This window comes from Podarcis raffonei, chromosome 9 (genome assembly GCF_027172205.1).
Source record: "Podarcis raffonei isolate rPodRaf1 chromosome 9, rPodRaf1.pri, whole genome shotgun sequence".
Classification (NCBI taxonomy): Eukaryota; Metazoa; Chordata; class Lepidosauria; order Squamata; family Lacertidae; genus Podarcis; species Podarcis raffonei.
Genome location: NC_070610.1, coordinates 79,125,719 through 79,149,339, shown reverse-complemented (window position 1 = coordinate 79,149,339; position 23,621 = coordinate 79,125,719). Strand labels below are relative to the sequence as shown.

At 47.7% G+C, this 23,621-nt stretch overlaps 1 protein-coding gene across 7 annotated transcripts in view; it reads right to left on the bottom strand.

The window, feature by feature from the left end:
* Positions 1 to 23,621, bottom strand: part of DYSF (dysferlin) — a 192,992-nt gene that overhangs the window by 128,500 nt on the left and 40,871 nt on the right. For all 7 annotated transcript variants that reach the window (XM_053402225.1, XM_053402229.1, XM_053402227.1 and 4 more), the window contains exons 4-15: positions 21,165 to 21,270; positions 15,744 to 15,858; positions 15,020 to 15,207; positions 13,010 to 13,138; positions 11,383 to 11,445; positions 10,021 to 10,071; positions 6,559 to 6,589; positions 6,088 to 6,203; positions 4,700 to 4,826; positions 3,285 to 3,388; positions 2,293 to 2,361; positions 1,557 to 1,600 (exon numbers count right to left, since the gene is read on the bottom strand). In XM_053402225.1, the coding sequence (XP_053258200.1) occupies positions 1,557 to 1,600; positions 2,293 to 2,361; positions 3,285 to 3,388; positions 4,700 to 4,826; positions 6,088 to 6,203; positions 6,559 to 6,589; positions 10,021 to 10,071; positions 11,383 to 11,445; positions 13,010 to 13,138; positions 15,020 to 15,207; positions 15,744 to 15,858; positions 21,165 to 21,270 (1,143 nt within the window). The remainder of the gene's footprint in view (positions 1 to 1,556; positions 1,601 to 2,292; positions 2,362 to 3,284; positions 3,389 to 4,699; positions 4,827 to 6,087; positions 6,204 to 6,558; positions 6,590 to 10,020; positions 10,072 to 11,382; positions 11,446 to 13,009; positions 13,139 to 15,019; positions 15,208 to 15,743; positions 15,859 to 21,164; positions 21,271 to 23,621) is intronic.

Genomic DNA, 23,621 nt, shown 5'->3' with positions numbered 1-23,621 from the left:
TGTGAACTGAGTAAAAACAAAAACAAAAACTTCCTTCTAGTAGCACCTTAAAGACCAACTAAGTTAGTTCTTGGTATGAGCTTTCGTGTGCTCATACCAAGAACTAACTTAGTTGGTCTTTAAGGTGCTACTAGAAGGAAAAAAAAATTTTGTTTTGACTATGGCAGACCAACACAGCTACCTTTCTGTTGAACTGAGTAAACTTTCATTAACTTTAAATAAGATTATGGTGTCTTTATTCTTTTAAGGGGGATTAAAGGGAATTTACAATTCAGTCTGAGTCAGACTGAATCATATAATAGTGAGAGGGCTGCAACCAGCTATCTGCTGTGCGTGTAAGAAAGGGGTATGTAACTCTGCTACATAAAGAAATTTGCTAGTGCAAGTTAGGAAGGATATTAATAAACAATATATCCTTTCCTGCCACCCTGAACATTCCCACAACCCATGGGGTTCCTTCTGCTAAAACCCAGAGCTTCCTCCTTGCTGGGGCACCTTCTATAATAATAATAAATAATAATTTTTTATTTATACCCCACCCTTCCTGGTTAAAAAACTGGGCTCAGGGTGGCTAACAACAAATTTAAAACACTTTAAAACACTTAATTATAAAAGCAGCATAAAATACAGTATAAAAACATGAATAACAATAACATTCAAAAATCAATTAGATAATCCCCAGGGCTAGCTGGCTGAATTGGTCCTACTTGGGCCAGCGATGAGACCAGGGGAGAATTAGCTGTGGGGTCTCAGAGCGGGTAATCTTCATAAAACGGGAGGGGGAGGGAAGAGAAGGGAGATAAAAGAGAAGGCTGAATTCAAATTAAAGGCCAGGCGGAATAGTTCTGTCTTACAGGCCCAGTGGAAGGAGGTTAAATCCTGCAGGGCCCTGGTCTCATGGGACAGAGCATTCCACCAGGTCGGAGCCATCACTGAAAAGGCCCTGGCCCTGGTGGAGGATAGTCTGACTTCCTTGGGGCCCGGGACCTCTAAACTATGGTTATTCATGGAACTTAAGGTCCTCTGCGGGGCAGACCAGGAGAGGCGGTCCGGTAAATACGAGGGCCCTAAGCCACAAAGGGCTTTAAAGGTCAAGACCAGCAGCTTGAACCTGACCCTGTACTCCACCGGGAGCCAGTGCAACTGGAAAAGCACTGGGTGAATATGCTCCCATGGCAGAGACCCCATGAAGAGCCTCACTGCAGCATTCTGCACCCGCTGGAGTTTCTGGGACAGTTTCAATAAGATCCCTTGCAGGGGGTTAGACTTGATGACGGATGGGGTCCCTTCCAACTCTACAATTCTATGATTATATGACACGGAGAGAGAGAGAGAGAGAGAGAGAGAGAGAGAGAGAGAGTCTTGTCCTGCTGCTTTTCCTGGGGGAAACTGCTCTTTAGCACTCAATCGGAGTAAAAAAACGGTAATTCAGATTTCCTCCGGATTGCCATTTGCTCCCATGTAGCACTGAAAAGTTTCCCTTCCCTGCCTTGTGCCTTAGAGGAGCCCAGAGGCAGAGCGAGGGCCAAGGAGGACCCAACTCCTGCTTCACTCACCAGTCCACCACCCGGATCCTCATCCTCTCACACATGGATGGAAACTACAGAGGGAAACACAAGAGGAGACGGGAGGTCAAGGAGAGCAGCTCAGGAGGACGCAGGATCATGCCCAGAGTGCAGGCCCCTCTGGCTGCTCACGCACCATGGCCAGCAATGTCTTAGGCAACACAAGGACCATGTACATACGCAATAGACAGTCTTTATAGAATTCCTTCATAACAAGTACAAAATGAAATCTTTAGTCTCAAAGTCTCTGAAAATCTTTAAATGAAGAGAGGTACCAGACTTTGTGCGGGGGACGCGGGTGGCGCTGTGGGTAAAACCTCAGTGCCTAGGACTTGCCGATTGTATGGTCGGCGGTTCGAATCCCCGCGGCGGGGTGAGCTTCCGTCGTTCGGTCCCAGCTCCTGCCCACCTAGCTGTTTGAAAGCATTCTTAAGTGCAAGTAGATAAATAGGTACCGCTTTATAGCGGGAAGGTAAACGGCGTTTCCGTGTGCTGCGCTGGTGCAGGCTCGCCAGCTGCAGCTTCGTCACGCTAGCCACGTGACCCGGAATGTCTTCGGACGGTGCCGGCTCACGGCCTGTAGAGCGAGATGAGCACGCAACCCCAGAGTCGGACACGACTGGCCCGTACGGGCAGGGGTACCTTTACCTTTACCTTACGACTTTGTACGATGAAAGACAGGCTGTGAAGCTTTGTGTATTCAGCAAATATGATGTCCAACACTCACCATGGCCGGCAAAGTGACGGTCTGGTTCCACTGGGGGTTGGCGTTCCTCTCCACTATCTTGCTGCACAGCTGCCGGAGGGAGACAAGAGTTTGGGGGTCAGGGAGAAGGCAGCTTCCCGGCGCATCATCTCAAAACAACGCCGGATTGTGATCCTCACCCCCAGCCCAGGCAGAATATCAGGGTTAAATGTGGGGAGGGGGACTCAGAGAGGGAGCCCTGGGTAAGGAGGCCACACGCAAACCCCCTTTTATATTCCGTATTTTTCCATGTACAGCGGTACCTCAGGTTAAGAACTTAATTCGTTCTGGAGGTCTGTTCTTAACCTGAAACTATTCTTAACCTGAGGCACCACTTTAGCTAATGGCGCCTCCTGCTGCCACGCTATGCGATTTCTATTCTCATGCTGAAGCAAAGTTCTTAACCCAATGTAATATTTCTGGGTTAGTGGAGTCTGTAACCTGAAGCGTATGTAACCTGAGGTACCACTGTAATGTGATGTTTTTTGCTAAGAAAAAATTAGTCAAAAATTGGGGGGCTGTCTTATACACGGGTGGTGAATGCACAGGGGTTGGGGCTCTGGTGAAGGCGGCCTGGACTCGGGTTTGGGTTCTGGTTCTGGCATGCGCAGCTTGAGTGGGGGTTCGGGCCCAATTTCTTCATTTTGGGTTCCAAGTAATAGGGGTCGTCTTATACACGGAAAAATACGGTGCTGCTCTGAACACACGCATGGAGGGAGCAGACTCAAGCCTGCTTGTGAAGGCTGCTTTTGACCCATTTCTGTGCTATGGGGAAGGTCTGGGTGCAAGAAGGGGCGATGCCATGCAATTATGTGTTCTGCTACGCTTCTCAGACCCACTTTAAGGGCACAGCAGAGGCCAGACAGCCGACGGATCCATTGTAATGCCCAGGTTCACACCCAGAACCCACCTTTTGGCTTTCGGAGCCCCAGGGGTCTTTTGTGCGCCCCACTCAGGGAGCAGAGCCAACTCACCATTTTCCCGGCAAAGTTCACTTCCACAAAAGGATCCACCAAGTTCTTCTTGCTGCTGTCGAAGCCAAAGATCTGCTTGACGCTGTCCAGGATGGCATCGTCCACTGGAAAGAAAGAGAAACTGAGGCAGGAGCAGTGGGAGGAAGGCAGTGCGGCCAGTTTAACCCAGTCAGATGGGCAGAATATAATAAACTATTTTATCTGCCATCTGTCCAGATTTTAATTTGCTCTGAACTAATTTTAAGATGTATTTTTATTAATTGATTGCCTGTTTTTATGTTCTTTGTATACTGTGTTAGTTTTATGATGATAGCCACCCTGAGCCCAGCTCTGGCCTGGGAGGGCGGGGTACAAATAAAATAAAATACAAATACAAATTTGTTGTTATTGTTATTGTTATTATAATTATTATTCTCAGTGCTTAAGCACATCTCATTTTTAGGCAAGCAGTCAACCACCCGTCTCAAAATGTCATCACCTGCTCTTTTTAAGCAAACAGGGCAGATCTACACACATGTTTTTTAACGCTAAAAAAGAGTTCAGGAATGGTCTCGATAACCAGAGAGCCATGTGATGTTATTTTTTTAACATTAAAGGTAAAGGTACCCCTGCCCGTACGGGCCAGTCTTGACAGACTCTAGGGTTGTGCGCTCATCTCACTCTATAGGCCGGGAGCCAGCACTGTCCGCAGACACTTCCGGGTCATGTGGCCAGCGTGACAAAGCTGCATCTGGCGAGCCAGTGCAGCACACGGAACGCCGTTTACCTTCCCGCTGGTAAGCGGTCCCTATTTATTTACTTGCACTTGGGGGTGCTTTCGAACTGCTAGGTTGGCAGGCGCTGGGACCGAACGATGGGAGCGCACCCCACCGCGGGGATTCGAACCGCCGACCATGCGATCGGCAAGTCCTAGGTGCTGAGGTTTTACCCACAGCGCCACCCGTGTCCCTTTTTTAACATTAATAATGCCTTAATAATATGTGACATCAGGGGTGCTGCAGAGCAACCCCCTTCCAGAAACAAGGGAGACTTTGTGGAAAGGAAGCAAAAGAGAAAAAACAAAGGGGTCTGTTTCTGTCTCCATATTTCAGAACGATATTTTTAATTACATTCTAATAACATTTAAAAGTTGAGTGGAGAGCCAGTCTAGGAGCCCTTGATTATTCTATTCTATTCTATTCTATTCTATTATGCATTGAATTTATATACCACTCTATACCCACAGGTCTCAAGGTGGTTCACAGAATAAAATCAGAATGCAAAACCACAAAATACATAACCAAAATAAAAACAACAACCTGCTGCTTCCCTTGGGAACCGCCAAGACCTGTCTCTGCGGCTGGATCTCCCCTTTGCTCCTCCTCCCGCACTCTTTCTGCAACTGCGCCCCCCCCCCAGCCCCCAGCCCCACTCACTCTGGGGCAGGTCCTCCGCTCGGTACACCTTGAGGGAGAAATGAGCCCCTCTCAGAGAGACCCCCGTCGCCCTGAGGACGTTTCCTTCGATGTCCTCCTTCTCTTCGGCTGTTTCCTTCCTCTCCACCTGCAGAACAAGTGGGGGGAGGGAGGATAAAAGGAGAGGACTAGGAATTCACCCTTGGAGCTTGCAAGGAAAACTGCACCTGTTGAACTTCAGGGTCCTGTGCACCTTGATTCCAGGCACTGTTCTATGAGTTCTAGGACTCATAAAACGATGCAAATAAAACGTTTCAAGGGTGTTTTAAGTGCATTATACAAATGTGACACTATGGCGATGGAGAGCTTATGGCAAATCCAATCTGCTTTTCAAAACCTTTTTTATATGCGTCGAAATTCCACCCTGGTCTAGTTTAGTCAAGACTAATGGTTGTTCATCTGTTGCCTTTTTCCTAAGCTGGGAACCAAGGTGGCTTTCAACACGTTTAAACAACGCAGGTACATGAAATATAAAAAGCTAAAAATGCATGCAGGATAGTCATTAAAAGGCCATTAAACTGGAATAATCATTAGAACACTGTTTTTTGGAATGCAGATGATAAAAATCAATCAAAACAGCACAGGGCTTAAGGTCAGTGTGCGGATTCTTGGTACAACAGAGTGTGGTCAATAACATTGACTGAGAAACTAACATGCAGCAATATATTATATATTCCTTTTATAATATATAGCAATGGTTTATTGAATACATAAATTGTTCAGGCTGAAGCAGGAATCCACCCAGCACTCCTGGAAAAATGGGGCAGGATCTCTTAGAGCAAGCAAATGAAACTTTAACACACAGCATGATAAAAGTCTGCAATTTCATCAGTGGGGACAAGTTACAGTGGTACCTCTGGATATGAACGGGATCCGTTCCGGAGCCCCGTTCACATCCTGAAGTAAATGTAACACACGACTGCGCGTCTGAGCAGGTCACGTTTCGCTGCTTCCGCACATGCGCATGACGTCATTTTGAGCATCTGCGCATGCACAAGCAGCAAAACCCAGAAGTAACGCACTCCGTTACTTCCAGGTCACTGCAGAGCACAACCCGAAAATACTTAACTTGAAGCTACTTCAACCCGAGGTATGACTGTACTTGTTGTTTACTGTTGTAATAATTGTTTTCTCAACATTTATCTTCTGTACCATGAAAATAAATAAAAACTGTATTAAAAAGGAAAAAAAGGCATGGGTCCTGCAATGATGGAGTTTCTCCCCAAAGGGTTTGGGGCCCAGCATGTAAGGTTCCCCCCAATAAATTTCCACCCCTTCTGGAGATGAGAAGGCATCACAGCCAAGCCTCTTTCTTGTGCCCTTTTTGTTAAATTTAAAGAAATACTCACAGGCGCTTCGTCGCCAGGGCCCAGGACGTACAAGCTGACCTTCAGGTATCCTTTAGCTCCTGCTGAAAAATCCTCCGGATCGGAAAGGAGGAGCCACTTTCGGAGGAAGGCGTGTCCTGCAGCAGGAAACGAAGTGCGAATATCGAATTGGCACCCAGGAAGCAGAAGGAGATGCTATTGCTGATTTGATTCTGGGCCAAGTTCAGAGAGTTCATATATAAAACCCTTAAGAACTTGGGACCAATTGAGCTATGGGGACACAGCTCTACGTTTTTCCCTTCCCAAACTTTCTTCTCCTTCCACCCCTAGTTTAATAAAGAAAATCATTCAGTTCTCTGGATAAAATAGTTTAGACATCTCGGAAGCGGCAGAGCACATTCCCTCCCTGCTAAACTCATTTATCTATGCTAAACAAACCAATTCCTTGCTAAAACAAAGTCAAGAGGCACCAGAGAAGCAAATTCCACTCACTGGATTCGGCATAAATTGTCCCAACATCCACCTGCAAAACACAAGCACAGAGAATCATAGCGTTGGGGAGCTGGAGGGGGCAAAAAAGGGTCATCTAGTCCAACCCCCTTCAACCCATTGGAAATTGTGAATCGGGGAGAGAGGAATCCCCTTGCTTGCTCCCCAGTCTGGCCAGTGTGCGCGGCCCCCACCTCGCTGAAAGACCCCCCAACCCACTTTTCCACCAGGTTTCTGTAGGAAGTGGCCATGGGGGCTAAGCACAGCTAGTGTGTCTACCATATCATCCAACATTTCTCCCATGAAAACAAGGACGTCCAGTTCCATCATGATAATTTACTCTTTATACCCCACCCATCTGACTGGATTGCCCCAGCCACTCTGGGCAGCTTCCAACATATAGAAAAACAAAACATTAGCTTCCTTATACAGGATTGCCTTCAGATGGCTTGGGGGTCAGATAACTCCATCCCCGCCAACATTTCTCCCATGAAAATAAGGGTGCCGCCTGGAGGCGGTTGGAGGATGAATAGTGGCTAACAGATTGAGGTTGAATCATAGCAAAAGGAAGAACAAAGAAACAGTGGGGTCACTCAGAGGAGAAGATGGTGAAATGCAAACAGGGGACACAGAAAGGGCTGAACTCCTCAATGCCTTCTTTGCCTCAGTCTTCTCTGATAAAGAAAACAATGCCCGACCTGAAGAATTTGGAGCAAATGATTCAGCAGAGGAAACACAGCCCAGAATAACTAAGGAGATAGTACAAGAATACTTGGCTAGTCTAGATGTATTCAAGTCTCCAGGGCCAGATGAACTGCATCCAAGAGTATTAAGAGAACTAGCAGATGTGATTTCAGAACCACTGGCAGTCATCTTTGAGAATTCCTGGAGAACAGGCGAAGTCCCGGCAGACTGGAGGAGGGCAAATGTTGTCCCTATTTTCAAAAAGGGGAAAAGAGAGGACCCAAATAATTACCGCCCAGTCAGTCTGACATCAATACCAGGGAAGATTCTGGAGCAGATCATTAAGCAAACAGTCTGTGAGCACCTAGAAAGGAATGCTGTGATCACCAATAGTCAGCATGGATTTCTGAAAAATAAGTCATGTCAGACTAACCTGATCTCGTTTTTTGACAGAATTACAAGCCTGGTAGATGAAGGGAACGCAGTGGATGTAGCCTATCTTGATTTCAGCAAGGCATTTGACAAGGTGCCCCATGATATTCTTGTAAAGAAGCTGGTAAAATGCGGTCTTGACTATGCTACCACTCAGTGGATTTGTAACTGGCTGACTGACCGAACCCAAAGGGTGCTCATCAATGGTTCCTCTTCATCCTGGAGAAGAGTGACTAGTGGGGTGCCACAGGGTTCTGTCTTGGGCCCGGTCTTATTCAACATCTTTATCAACAACTTGGATGATGGACTCAAGGGCATCCTGATCAAATTTGCAGATGACACCAAACTGGGAGGGGTGGCTAACACCCCAGAGGACAGGATCACACTTCAAAATGACCTTGACAGATTAGAGAACTGGGCCAAAACAAACAAGATGAATTTTAACAGGGAGAAATGTAAAGTATTGCACTTGGGCAAAAAAAAAAAATTAGAGGCACAAATACAAGATGGGTGACACCTGGCTTGAGAGCAGTACATGTGAAAAGGATCTAGGAGTCTTGGTTGACCACAAACTTGACATGAGCCAACAGTGTGACGCGGCAGCTAAAAAAGCCAATGCAATTCTGGGCTGCATCAATAGGAGTATAGCATCTAGATCAAGGGAAGTAATAGTGCCACTGTATTCTGCTCTGGTCAGACCTCACCTGGAGTACTGTGTCCAGTTCTGGGCACCACAGTTCAAGAAGGACACTGACAAACTGGAACGTGTCCAGAGGAGGGCAACCAAAATGGTCAAAGGCCTGGAAACGATGCCTTATGAGGAACGGCTAAGGGAGCTGGGCATGTTTAGCCTGGAGAAGAGGAGGTTAAGGGGTGATATGATAGCCATGTTCAAATATATAAAAGGATGTCACATAGAGGAGGGAGAAAGGTTGTTTTCTGCTGCTCCAGAGAAGCGGACACGGAGCAATGGATCCAAACTACAAGAAAGAAGATTCCACCTAAACATTAGGAAGAACTTCCTGACAGTAAGAGCTGTTCGACAGTAGAATTTGCTGCCAAGGAGTGTGGTGGAATCTCCTTCTTTGGAGGTCTTTAAGCAGAGACTTGACAACCATATGTCAGGAGTGCTCTGATGGTGTTTCCTGCTTGGCAGGGGGTTGGACTCAATGGCCCTTGTGGTCTCTTCCAACTCTATGATTCTATGATTCTATGATTCTATAATCCTGACAAGACAGAAATACTGTTCTTGGGGGACAGGGGGTGGGTGGGGGACTCCCTGGTCCTGAATGGGGTAACTGTGTCCCTGAAGTCATTTTGGACTCACAGCTGTCCATGGAGGCGCAGGTCAATTCTGTGTCCAGGGCAGCTGTTTATCAGCTCCATCTGGTATGCAGGATGAGACCCTCCCTGCCCACAGACTGTCACACCAGAGTAGTGCATGCTCTAGTTAACTCCCCCTTGGACTACTGCAATGCGCTCTATGTGGGTCTACCTTTGAGGTGACCCAGAAACTGCAACTAATCCAGACTGCGGCAGCAAGACTGGTGACTGGGAGCAACCACCAAGACCACCTAACACCAGTCCTGAAAGACTGACGTTGGCTCCCAGTATGTTTCCAAGCACAATTCAAAGTGTTGGTGCTGACCTTTAAAGCCCTGAACAGCTTCGACCCAGTAGACCTGAAGGAGCATTTCCACCCCTGACACCGGGGTCCAGTTCCAAGGGCCTCCTGGCGGTTCCCTCCCTGTGAGAAGTGAGGTTACAGGGAACCAGGCAGAGGGCCTTCTCGGTGGTGGCGCCCACCCTGTGGAAAGCCCTCCCACCAGATGTCAAGGAGAACTAACAACTACCAGACTTTTAGAAGACATCTGAAGGCAGCCCTATTTAGGGACGCTTTTAATGTTTGATGCATTACTGTAGTTTAATATTTTGTTGGAAGTCTTCCCCAGAGTGGCTGGGGAAGCCCAGCCAGATGGGCGGGGTATAAATAATAAATTATTATTATCATACCCTCCAAAAAATTTCCAATGAAACTAGGTATGTCCTAAGGAAATGTGGGACATTCAGGGATGAAATCAGAAACTGTGACAGCTTCTCTAGATCAGGGACGTCCCTGGAAAATAGGGGCAGTTGGAGGGTCTGGTCTCCCCTTCAGAAGCCCTTCGCAGAGGAAAAACTACCCCAAGGAAGAGACCAGGAGCCAAGCATGCAGATAAGGGCCAGCGAGGAGACCGAGCCCAAAGGTCTTGCATGCATTTGTGTCCTCAGCCAGGCATCATATAGGAGGAACACAAAGAAGGACCGGCTTCCTAAACCCATAGAAGTGAAATGGAAGGTGGCCCTTACCCGGAATTCTCCAAGGACAGAATCCGTCCGGAGAGAACGAGAGTCAACGACCTGGAGAGGAGGAAGGAGGAATGTCAGAGAAGCTCCGAAGAGCTCAATACGCAGGAAGAACCTTCCGTTAGTTTGCATCTTGCAGGGGACGTGGATCTGCAAGCTTCTCTGGCCCATAAATGGAGCCTCCTGGCCAAACAGAGACCACCACCTGCCTCCTCTGCTCTTCCCAGAGGCATTTTGGTTGGCTGCATGCGTGGCCTGCAATCTGGCACCAGGCAAAGCGGCTGCAAAGTGGTGCCTCTTCCTGGGCTGTGACACCAAGCTCAGCATGGCAAATCCAAGGGCGTCTCAGGACACAAAGGGACTACAAATCCCAACATGCAAGGCACAGTCCTAAGCCCAGGGGATCCCTCTCGCTGATTCAAAGCCTGAACCTAGAAATCAGGAGCTCGGGAAATGAAGACAAGGCAGCGACTCAACCATCCGTTAAGTGAAGAATATTGCAAGACTACAGAACCCAACACGCAGTGCTCACATTCAACACCTGCATCAATCAGAATGGAGCCATTCCGCAGAATTTCTGCTCTGCAGATTTTAATGGTGAATATTCAGTGGATCCTCAAATAGTCTTTAGACGACTTAGTTGGTGGTATCTAACAGGAGATCCATCCAAGAGGTTTTTCTCCAAGAACAATACTGAGTAATTGGGCATACTGTAAACTGCTTTGATTTTTTATTTTAGGATACAGTATAGTGGTATAGAAATATATTTATAAAAATAAACTACTTCTGAACGAAATCACCTCAAATGAACTTTTGACGCGACCAATAAAATGTGTTAGAAATGGGAGAATACAGTAGGTCCATTTCAGTTTCTCCTTTCCCCCTTTTTAAACTCAGTTTCCCATATCAATTTGCTTTTTTTTTTAAGTCCTCATAAAAACTCTTTGACATTTTACTACAAATTTCTCCTCGTGTTCACAGTCTTGTGTGCCATTTTGCCTTCAACATCCAGGGGTTTATTTACAGAGCAATTTCCCCTAATATAATGCATTCTTGTATGTAGTTTTCACCAAGACGTGCATCTATGTGCACAGTGTGTCCTAGTCATGTCTCTGCATCTTATTTGGCTAAAGAATCGCATTGCAAACTTCAGAGAAATGCAAACCTCAAAGGGCTGCTTTGAAAAGTGTGGAGGAGCTTGGTTTGCCTTTAAATTATTATCTTTATTATTTATTATTTGTTATTTATTATCCCTTCTCAGCCTTTTGGCTAAGACCAAGTGTAGTATTATTTATTAATGTGAACTGAATCTTATTTCTCCCCATCCCTAGAAACAGTCCCCAAAGTGGACACTCCCCCACTTACCGTGATGAATATGGGCTCATCGAACAGCTCCATCGGGGACTCAAAGACATTGAAGAAAAAAGTCTGTGGGGAACAGAAAGAAACATGGGTGCACCCATCACCCATAGGTGCGCCCATGCACGCATAAGACATTGCACACAAGACCACAATGGACAACAGTGAAGCCTGCCTGAAAGGACCACCAAAAGACAGCTCCTCAACCCCCAAAAAATCAGTTTTATCTTCTTCTGTCCTGCTCCTCTCAAAATCTAAAGGCTGTGTGCCATTTCTGAAAGATGCTCAAGGCTGAGCTATAGAAGGGCGTCCCAAGAACATGCCATTCAGTAATCACACAGTTCAAAGATGGAGTTAACTAGGGTTGCCGTATTTCAAAAAGTAACGGAGGGTGGAGCAAGCTTGCTTTCTCCTGCTCTGGGGGGTGGGACTCGAACTCAGGGCTTCAAGTTACAAGAAAGGAGAATCCATTTCAACCTCAGGAAGAACTTTCTGGCAGTCGGAGCTGTTTGGTGGTAGAATGGACTCCCTCCGAAAGTGATGGACTCTCCTTTGCTGGAGTATTTTAAGCAGAGGTCAGGGGTTCTTTTGCTGCGATTCCTGCGCTGAAGTGCGTTGAAGGCCCTTGGGGTCCCTTCTGTTAGGATTATGATCACCTAAACAGATGTGTGGAGCTGTTGTATGTCACATGTCTGTTTCCATTCCATCACAGCTTGCTGGGAACCTCCGTTTGTGTATTGCTTTTGCTTTTGCTTTGTGCTTGCTGCTTTTTGCTCGGACACGAAAGAGAGTAGACATGTTTTCTTTGTCCTGAACTATGCTGAATAAAATGCTGTAAATAATGCTTACACATGTCTCTGTCCGCCACTTCCATTGTGAAGAGTTATTCACTCTGCTGATAGAGCGTGCTCAAGTTTCTAAAGGCTTCTGAAGCTGTGAGTCGCTGATTGATGCTGTTCCAAGGGAGAATGGAGTTCGCTTGGCTGCCGGCCAGTAGGCTGGAGCCAGCTGGGGGCCTGCAAGTTGCCCCCATTCCCTGAACGCATCCCAACATCTTCCTGCTCAATGGTTCTGTGATTCCATGAAACAGGGACATGGGTGGCGCTGTGGGTTAAACCACAGAGCCTAGGAATTGCTGATCAGAAGGTCGGCGGTTCGCATCCCCGCGACGGGGTGAGCTCCCGTTTCTCGGTCCCTGCTCCTGGCAACCTAACAGTTCGAAAGCACATCAAAGTGCAAGTAGATAAATAGGTACCACTCCAGCAGGAAGGTAAACGGCGTTTCTGTGCGCTGCTCTGGTTCGCCAGAAGCGGCTTAGTCATGCTGGCCACATGACCCAGAAGCTGTACGCCGGCTCCCTCGACCAGTAAAGCGAGATGAGCGCCACAACCCCAGAGTCGGCCACAACTGGACCTAATGGTCAGGGGCCCCTTTACCTATATTCCACCAGCTCCCACCCAGAAATACTGAGTGAGCCTCTCCTTTTCCTCTTTGGCCTCCTCAAAAGAGCAGCAGAAGAACATTGTTAGGTGGACAAATGGGAGCCACCTGGTCCGGCCTCCTGTTCTCACAATGGCAACCCAGATGCCCCCCAAGGAACCCCAAAAGCGGCACCCGAGCGCAACCTCCTCACCTCATCAAAGACGGGGCAGTTCCCTTTGCGGATCCTGGTCCTCTTGGTCTGCCCGGAGGCTGTGACCTTCACCACAGACTTGATGTTGACTCCAGGAAGCTGCCGGCCTTCAATGACTCGCACCCGGATCTGGAAAGTTGCAGAAGAAGGAGGTTGCCATAGACATCGTCAGGGACTCCTGAGGCTGAGTCGGTTTCCCAAAAGGAGAACATTGGAAGAGCCCAGGGACAGCTGGATCAGGCCAAAGGAGGCCCATACCATCTCCTGGTATGCCCCGCGGAGGACCTTAAGGTCCACAAATGACAACATTTTGGAGGTCCCAAGTCACACGGTGGTTAGATTCGTCTCAGCTAGGGCCAGGGCCTTTTCAGTACTGGCCCCAACCTGGTGGAAAGCTCTGTCACAAGAGACTAGAGCCCTGTGGGACTTGACATCTTTCTGCAGGGCCTGCAAGACAGAGCTGTTCCACCTGGCCTTTGGTTTGGACTCAGTCTGACCCTTATGTTTCCCTCCCCTTATGCTTTTGATCTATGGGCTACTTTAAAATGAGGCTGCATTTTAAATTGCATTTTAACCTGAATTTTAACTTGGGTTTTTTTCTTTTTTCTTTTTTCTTATTATGTTTTTATTGAAATTTTATTGGGGTTAGCTGCTCTGAGCCTGGCTCCGGCCAGGGAGGGCAGGGTATAAATATAAATATTATTATTATTATTATTATTATTATTATTATTATTTAGTTCAGCATCCTGTTCTCCTGTCAGATTTCCATTCGGAGACACCGGGTTGCCCCCAAGATTCAGGGGGCCCGCATGCACTGAACACCGCAATGTGCATGCGGTGGAAGAGAATAAGTGCTCTGGAGGTGCCAGCCCCTGGATGTGCGACGTGCACCAGGCGTCATGCACACCATGTCGCACCGGTGCAATGCATGCAGGGCCACCTCAAGACCAAGGGGCCCAAATGTGGAGGGAGCCAAGGTGCCTTGGGCACCCTAGAGTTGTTGAACCCGTTCCCACTGGAAACCCGCAAGCGGGATTCAAGCAGAATAATAATAATAATAATAATAATAATAATAATAATAATAATAATAACAATAATAATAATAATTTATTTATATCCTGCCCTCCCCAGCCGAAGCCGGGCTCAGAGCAACTAACACCCAATAAAAATAACACAGCATTCTAAAATCAATTCAAAATCATATTAATGGCAACCATTGGGCTAGAGTTCTGTGAGGATTACCGAAGGAGGGGGTCAGACTGTGCCTTGGCCAAAGGCCTGGTGGAACAGCTCTGTCTTCCGGCCCATGCGGAAAGATGTCAAGTCCCGCAGGGCCCTAGTCTCTTGGAACAGAGCGTTCCACTAGATTGGAGCCACGGCCGAAAAGGCCCTGGCTCTGGTCGAGGCCAGCCTAACCTCCCTGTGGCCTGGGACCTCCGAGATGTTTTGTAAGGTCCTCCATGGGACATACCAGGAGAGGCGGTTCCGTAGGTACGAGGGTCCTAGACCGTATAGGGCTTTAGAGGTTAAAACCAGCACCTTGAACCTGATCCTGTACTCCACCGGGAGCTAGTGCAGCCGGTATAGCACCGGGTGAATGTGATCCCGCAGTGAGGACCCCATAAGGATGCTCATCGCGGCATTCTGCACCCGCTGGAGTTTCTGGGTCAGCTTCAAGGGCAGCCCCCCTGCATTTCCCAACCTCTGGCATCCAGGGACATTTACAGCTTCTGACAAGGGAGGGAGCCTTTGTGGTTAGCAGCCACTGAAAGCCTCGGCTCCTCCCCAAACTTTTCCAAGCTCCTTTCCAACTGGCAGCCAGTCCTGCCTCCTTTGCAGACAAATTCTGTAAGTTCAACTAACGCCGTGTGCAAAGAAGGATCTCCTTTGATCTGGGCTCATCTTGCACATCTTCTGCCTCCGGGCCAGAAGTCAGGCCAAGAGGGGGGACGGCAGAGTCTGCAAGTTCAGGTGCAGGGGGGACGACCTGGGGAGAGGGCGCTTGATCACCTGGAAGTCTTGCGGCTTGTTGGACAGTAGCTTTTTGGAGGCGGCTCTCCTCCTCTTGGTCCCGTGGACCACGTGCGATGGGGGCTTCTTGGGCAGGGAGACTTGATCCGGCGCAGAGGGGCCCGTGGAAGGATCAGCTTCATCGCCCGTCCCAAGAGGGTCTTCAGACTCTTCCTCGCCAGCTGTATCTAGAGGGAACACGAAACAAGGTTGTCTCAAAAGCAGCAGTTCCCAAACCTTTGGGCGTCCCCTCGGTACCACAGCCTCATTCCCACCACCCTGCAAAAAGCATACCGTATTTTTTGCTCTATAAGACGCACCAGACCATAAGACGCACCTGGTCTTTGGAAGAGGAAAACAGCACTGCGATCCCACTGGCTGTCCTGGCTTATGGACAGCTGCACTCCCTTTAATGAGCACGCGGAGCATGTGTGAGGCTCTTGGGGGCTTTTCCCCGAGGAGGGAGAGGGGCAGCCCTTCTCCCTCCTGGGGGAAAAGCCCCCAAGAGCCGCACACGCGCTCCACGCGGCTCTTTAAAGGGAGCGCTGAGCAGAGCCTCCCGCCTGCATTCGCTCCATACGATGCACACACATTTCCCCTTACATTTTAGGAGGGGGAAAGTGCGTCTTATAGAGCGAAAACTACGGTAATTCAGAATAGCTGACCAATCTAATAAATAAATAGAAACCAGAGTAGGACGCGAGGGGAACTGTCTCGTACTGACCTGTCACCATGTCCAGCTCAACGGGGGTTGGATTTGGCTCTGGGGGGGCAGGAGGCGGAAACAAAGGAGCAGCCCCAGGAGGCGGGACATAGGAGGCTTGCAGGATGAGACATGCCTGAGGAGTAAAGAAGATGCCTGATGGAAGTGGGGTGCTCTGAGCCTTGACACAGCACACCAGGGTGCTCCCTCTAAATCCTGGTGAGGCTCAGGTTTGCAGGAGGGCAATTGCGGTCTGCAAAGCAATGTCCTGGTTCACACAACACTAAGACAAACCATTGCTTCCTTCTGCAAAGTTTGGGTTGCTTTCCAGCTGCTCTTTGCTCTATCACTTGTTGAGCATCTGGAGCTCAGGGGGGTCATCAAACAACCTACGGACAAGGAAGCGTTCTGGGTTCACAGGTAACACCAAGCCATGGTTAAAACAAACCATGGTTTCGAGTGAATTTTTCAGCTGTGGGGCAGGATTCCAGTGATTAAGCAAACCAGGGTGTTATTTGCAAACCAGTAAACCTTGGTTTAGTAAGTCACAGCTTGGTGTTATTTGCAAACCAGTAAACCTTAGTTTAATAAGTCACAGCTTGGTGTTATTTGCAAACCAGGCCAGTCACTTTAATTGCCTTCATGCAAGTAATGTCTTGCTGAGTTTGGCCTTCAAAGTAGCTTCTGCCAGGTGCAAAACCGATCTCACATTGCACCCAAAAGAGAAGCAACATTTCTGTTCCCTTTGGGTGGGAAATATAAAATCTAGCCAGCTGGAAGCATTCTAAGACACAACCCAACTGCAGATCTTGGTATGCATCTTTTATTTTTACCATCAGATGTGATTCAGCAGCCTGCCACTAAGGGGCAGCCCTCAACCACTCATATCAAGGCCCAGCAATTCAAGATTGTATCAGCAGGCAGATTCCCAAATCCTGCCACTTTGGCGCAGTATCGTTTGCAGGCTGCCTCCCACCGGTGATGGATAATTTCCTAGCTTTGCAAACAATTCAGCAGTAGAATTCCCAGCAAGGAAATGAGACAGAGTCGCCTTCTTTGACCCTGAAGGTTTCCGAAGAAAAACTTGACTGGAATAATCTCTCAGCCATGCTTCCAAGGAACGTGATTCTGGCCACTCAGCCAGAGATTTTGCTCCTTCGCCGAAGACCCTGAGAAGCAGGAGGCTCAAACCGTGAAGCTCTAAGGTCCGGGAGCCTGATTTCCAAAGCTCTTTTCATTCAGGAGATCTGGGGAGCCCTGACGCAGGATCCGAGCAAAGACCCAAGGCCGTCTTTACCCGGGGGTGCAAGGGGTGCAGGGCACCCAGGTGTCAAATTCTGCTTTTCCATGTGAAGCAGGAAACAACTTCACCAGACAATGGAACAGCTCTTTTCTTATTTTTGTGGCTGAGATCTCCTGGGTGACACAGGCACCGTTAGGCATTTCAATGCGCATGCATACTCCGTCCATTTCCCTCTCTCCCACCCACCCTTCCAGGCAGCCCCGGCCCCGGGCAAGCCATGCTATGCCACTGCTTTTACTCAGTCCGATCTCACTAATGTCTACGCATTCACAGATCCACCCAGTCTACTGCCCTTAGTGACACAAGACCCCCATAAAAGTGCGTGGTCTAAAATTGTGCACCAAAAATTCCTCTCTTGTGGACTCCACCCACATCAGCTTCTCACGATGGGCTTTATTAAAGCAAAAAGGCTAATTGGACAGCGTCTGAAGGACTTAGAGCAACAGAACGACCTTGGTATGCCTCCCCCCCCCCTTCTCAGTTTGATTCCCTGGCACCATATTTGTATAAATTAACCATCCCAAAATACAGACGTGCCTTCACACTGGCCAGATTGGATGTGATGCTCTCTGCCGTACTTGAGGGCAGATACCAAAAGATTCCAACCGAGAAACGACTCTGCCCCTGTGGAGATGGCAACCTGGAAACAGTGGCTCATGTTCTTCTGTCCTGTCCCCTTTATAAAGATCTGAGGAATGAGATCATCACCCCACTCTTACTTACTATCCCAGGCCGCCCATCTGAAGCCACGTTGTTCTTTCTTTTATCAGATCAAAATGATCAGACAATAGCAAAGGTTGCTAGGTTTATCGAGGGTGCAATGAGATTAAGGGCCACTATCTGAACAATGGTCATGAAATTAAAAGACGCCTGCTCCTTGGGAGAAAGGCAATGGCAAACCTAGACAGCATCTTAAAAAGCAGAGACATCACCTTGCCAACAAAGGTCCGTATAGTTAAAGCTCTGGTTTTCCCAGTAGTGATGTATGGAAGTGAGAGCTGGACCATAAAGGCGGCTGATCGCCGAAGAATGGATGCTTTTGAATTATGGTGCTGGAGGAGACTCTTGAGAGTCCCATGGACTGCAAGAAAATCAAACGCATCCAGACTTCCGGGTTAGCGCCATCGCCTAATGGCGGATTCCCTCCGAGCTCCGGAGGGAATCGGCTTAGTAGGGGTCGGGTCCTGCCGCGGCGGCGACGCGGGGACCCTCAGAAACCACAGGCGCTGAAGCCTGTGGACCTGGTGACTCGGCAGGCACCATTTGCGCCCCCCCGACCCGCGAAGGAGCCTTTTTAAAGGCTCCGGAACGGGGGACGGAGAGCGGTGCGGTGCTATGAGTCGACTGCTTCCCCTACTGAGTGAAGCCGCATGCCATGGACGGAGAGCGCTGACTTCTTTCTCAGAACATTTGGACTAAAAGTAACAACCCGTAAGTAATACGGAAATTGGACTTAAAAAGAGAAATTTTGGGGGGGGGAATTAGGTACGACCGGGTAAGGTGCAAAGAGGAAGTCCGCCTACCCGCCTTGTAAACATCTTAAAGCAAGGATTTTATAACTAAGGTTGAGAGAACACCTTTCTCTTTTGTGGATAAAAGCAATTAACTCCACGTTTGGCAATATAAGTGATTGTGCTGGAGGATAAGAGCTAATATTGAGAGCGGAATTGTCACCCCTCCCCCAGGACCCGGGAGCGATCGGTGAGAGAGCCTGCGGAAGAGACATAGAAGACTTTGACAGCTGTCAAACTAGCTGTCAAAGTTGGGGGGAAAGGAGAACTTTGTTTCTGTTGTCTTTGCTGGTTATATTTGTTACAATTTGGTAACAAATTGTTAAAAATAAAGAAGAAAAGGCCAACTTGACTTTTGGGTTGGAACTGGAAGATACTAAGAAACTAGAATCCCTCTAGAGGGGGTTCAGGACATTACAAAAATGGCTGTAAGTGGAAAAACACTGGCTGAACTGGAGAGGACTTTTTTTCTCTTGGGAAAGTTACAAGAACAAAATGATGTTTTGGCTACAAATGTTACAATATTGAATGGAACAGTAAATAAAGTTACTGAGCCTGGGAGGGACTTGACTCAAGTCTTTGCAGCTGAACAAAAAAGTTTTGCCGTTGAACTAAAAATCTCTGCAGCTGAACAAGAAAAGAAATCTGAGAAATTTGAGAATGTGATGAAAGAGAAACATGATGATTTGATGGAAAAGGAAGGAGGAGCTATAATGCCACAGATGATTAAGGAGAGCCAGAGGCTGGTTAAGATGGATACAAAGGAAAATAAGATCAGGATGATGGAAATCTGGTTTGAATTGAAGAATGGAGAATGGAGAGATCTCCTTATGTGGAGATCTGAAGACCTATGGAATACAAACCTGGCTAAAGTGGAAACTGGAGCTTTTGGGACATTTGGACTTAAGAGAAGCAAGAAACAAGATTTTGGCTCCACTTTTAAATATGGAGGCCTGGCTGGAAGAAACATGGACCTTATTGGGACAGAGCTTCTTCGAGATTTGGTGCTCAATATAAAGGACTATCAAAAAAACCGGCAGAGAGGAATTGAGAGAGAATTAAGAGCCTCGGACGTGAGGTCGCCAGGCTGACAGCAGATAGACTGATGGACTTTTGTTGGGGTTCGAAACCGGGAAAGGGGGGTGGGGCTTTGGGAATCCAAAGGGTGTACAACTATATTCTGTTTCATTTAATTTTGTTTTGCCACTAACATAAAAATGGGGAATTCGTGGAAGGGAATTGGGGTCGACCTTAGAAAAAGATTTTTAAGAATAAGTACTGATGTATAAAGATTGAGGTTTATAAGTTAAAATTGGTTAACTAAAATGAATTAAAGAAAATAAGGTCAAGTTTGGGGACAAGAACTTGCTGAGCTAAATATTGGAACTGGAATACAAGAAGGGGAGGTGTGGGGAAGTCAAGGAAATTGGTTATTGATAGTAAGAAATGTAAATTTTATGTGTTTTTAATTGTTTTTTTGTTTTTTCTTTATTTTTTTGAAAATTTCAATAAATATTTATTTTAAAAAAAGAAAATCAAACGCATCCATTCTTAAGGAAATTAGCCCTGAGTGCTCACTGGAAGGACAGATCGTGAAGCTGAGGCTCCAATACTTTGGCCACCTCATGAGAAGAGAAGACTACCTGGGAAAGACCCTGAAGTTGGGAAAGATGGAGGGCACAAGGAGAAGGGGACGACAGAGGACGAGATGATGGGACAGTGTTCTCGAAGCTACCAGCATGAGTTTGACCAAACTGCGGGAGGCAGTGGAAGAAAGGAGTGCCTGGCGTGCTCTGGTCCAGGGGGTCACAAAGAGTCGGACACGACTAAACAACAACATCTGAACAATAATCTTGGTCATTTGATTGCCCTTTTTTACCCATTGTTGTCTTTTTAATTGTATATATTGCTTGTTTTATGTTGCTATGGCCATTGGCAGGACACTGACAAACTGGAACGTGTCCAGAGGAGGGCAACCAAAATGGTCAAAGGCCTGGAAACGATGCCTTATGAGGAACGGCTAAGGGAGCTGGGCATGTTTAGCCTGGAGAAGAGGAGGTTAAGGGGTGATATGATAGCCATGTTCAAATATATAAAAGGATGTCATATAGAGGAGGGAGAAAGGTTGTTTTCTGCTGCTCCAGAGAAGCGGACACGGAGCAATGGATCCAAACTACAAGAAAGAAGATTCCACCTAAACATTAGGAAGAACTTCCTGACAGTAAGAGCTGTTCGACAGTGGAATTTGCTGCCAAGGAGTGTGGTGGATTCTCCTTTTTTGGAGGTCTTTAAGCAGAGGCTTGACAGCCATATGTCAGGAGTGCTCTGATGGTGTTTCCTGCTTGGCAGGGGGTTGGACTCGATGGCCCTTGTGGTCTATTCCAACTCTATGATTCTATGATTCTATGATTCTATGATTCTATGATTCTAATGCGAATAAAGTTTATTTATCTACGCATTCACAGAGGCTCCCCGGACTTTCAGGTGAGATGTTTCCAGCCATCACTGTTGTGGCCAAGGGTTGATAGGACTTGACTGAGAGTGTGCACAGCACCATCATCTGGTCAGTGGACTTCCCTTTCCTCCGGCTGCAAATCAGTGAGATGCACCACCAAGAAATGGACTTACCCCGGTGCTCTGCCCCTTGGCGTCCAGCAAGGGAGCGTTGAAGCTGGCCGCCAGGTTGGGAGATGCCAGGACATCCCGCAGGGGCACATGGGCTTCGCCCAGGAACCTTTGAGAGAAAACAGAAGAAGAGGAGAAACTGTGAACAGGGAAGGACAAAAGTTCTCAGGGGGTTCAGATCAGAGCTTGGGATATTGGACACAATTAAAGCTCTCTTTAGAAGACGAATAAAAGTTTAAAACTAGCATTTTAAATGCTGGACATCTCCATGGAAGAGGGATCAGGCTTGTTTTCTCCTGCTCTGGAGGGCAGGACCTGAACCCATGGCTTCAAGTTACAAGGTAGGAGATTCCAACTAAACATCAGTGTCATGGTCCGGTTCATGGGCGATCGAAGTCCCGGCTGGGGACGTCGGGACTGGGGGCAAGATGGTAGGGTGGGAGCAGGAACGGTAGTCCAGAAGCCAGGAGTCAGAAAGCCAAGAGTCCGAGGGTCAGAGAGCCAGGAGTCAAGAAGTCAAGGGTCCAAGGATCAAGAAGCAAGGAGTCAAGGAGTCAAATGCAGCAAGGCAGGGAACCTGTTGCTGTGGCAAAGAACCGAAGGGAAATGCTGACCTCATATCCCTTCCCGGCTTTTGCCACCAGGTGCTGTGAGTTACCAATCGGCCTCACCTGTGCGGCCGCACTTTGCCTCTCCAGAACAAACTTAGGAAGGCCCCAGACCTGCAAAGTCGTATTGGTCACAAGGCCTGGCTCCTGCACGCACACCTGACAATCAGGAATTACTTTCCGACAGGAATCTCAACTAAAGCATCCATGACAGACGGCCATCCAGCCTCTGCCTAAAAACCTCCAAGGAAGGAGACTGCAAATGAAGACATATGTCCATGCCAAAACAATCAATATGGAAAGCAGAACAGTGTTTAACTGTTCCAATGCTATCATTATGAATCATAATGAACACACAACGCAAAGGATGATGGACTGGGAAGGGAGTTCACTCTGCCATCATTCTGCATCCTCTTTAGTCATCTATTTGATATTATTATTATTATTATTATTATTATTATTATTATTATTATTATTACTATTATTTATATATCGCCCTATACCCGGAGGTCTCAGGACGGTTCACAAAAAAGATACTAAGCATACAGTTGGTTAGTGCATGATGCTGATAAAGCCAAGGTTTCAGGTTCAATCCCCATATGGGACAGCTGCATATTCCTGCCTTGCAGGGGGTTGGACTAGATGATCCTCAGGGTCCCATCCAACTCTACAGTTCAAGGATTCTGTTTACCCAGAAGCAAGTCCCTCCAAGTTCAAGGGGACTGAGGTTCTGCAAAGGGTCTTTAAGAGGACTGCAGGCAGCCTTAATCTGCTGACAACAACCCATAAATCCTTTGGACCGATCCCTGTTTTCAGGCCGAACATCTGTTGTACCACTTTGAGACACAATGCTAAACGCCAAAAGGAAAACCAGATAAGTTAACCATCCTGTCTTGAAGTTCCCTGGAGAGGTGGAGACCTTGCCAAGGAAACAGAGCTGCACTGGCTGGAGACTGACAAGCGGCGGGTGGAGCTGAACCCAATTTAAAAATAGGAAGGAGCAAATAGCCTTCCCAACACCTCCTTGGCAAAACATGCCCAGGGCCATAAAATCCCCATCTTGGAGAGTCTGCTCCAATGTCTCCCTCTCCACTTCCCCACATTGTCTCCGCAGGAGAGAGGGGCTTTTTTCCGTAGAAATCCCCTTCCTGCTCCTTCAGCTTCTGACGCAAAATGAATCATGACGCAGCTCGACTTCAGGCGAGGTGAGCCAAGGGGAAGCCCGGCTGACTCGAGTTTCGGAGGACACAACAGAAGAGCTTCAGAAAGACCTTCGGGTAAGATCTAGATGTCCAGAAGCAAGAGTCGGTGCATCCATGAGAGGGAACATCCTTTGGTGCTCCTGCAATTTGTCCATGCTCTGATGCTGGAGATTTTCCCCATGGAAGACAAGGGCCTTCTTTGTGGCTGCACCAAAAATGGAAGTTGCTTGGTCAAGACTCGCTTTCCTTTTTGAGGAGGATTAAATCGGGGTTTCCCAAACTGGGGTCTCCAGCTGTTTGGGGACTACAACTCCCATCATCCCTAGCTAGCAAGGCCAATGGTCAGGGATAATGGGAGGTGTAGTCCCCAAACAGCTGGAGATCCCAGTTTGAGAAACCCTGGATTAAATGAACTGGAGAACAACCTGTCAAAGTGTCAGACTAGGGCCTGTGAGTACACGGTTTGAATCCCCCACTCAGCCATGGAGTTCACTGGGTATGACCTTGGGCCAGTCCCTATCTCTCCGCTTGAACTGCCTCAAAGGGTGGTTGTGGGGTTTCAATGAACAGGGAGAGAACCTCATATATGTTAAAAAATTATTATTTACACCCCACCCATCTGGCTGTGTTTCCCCAGCCACTCTGGGCGG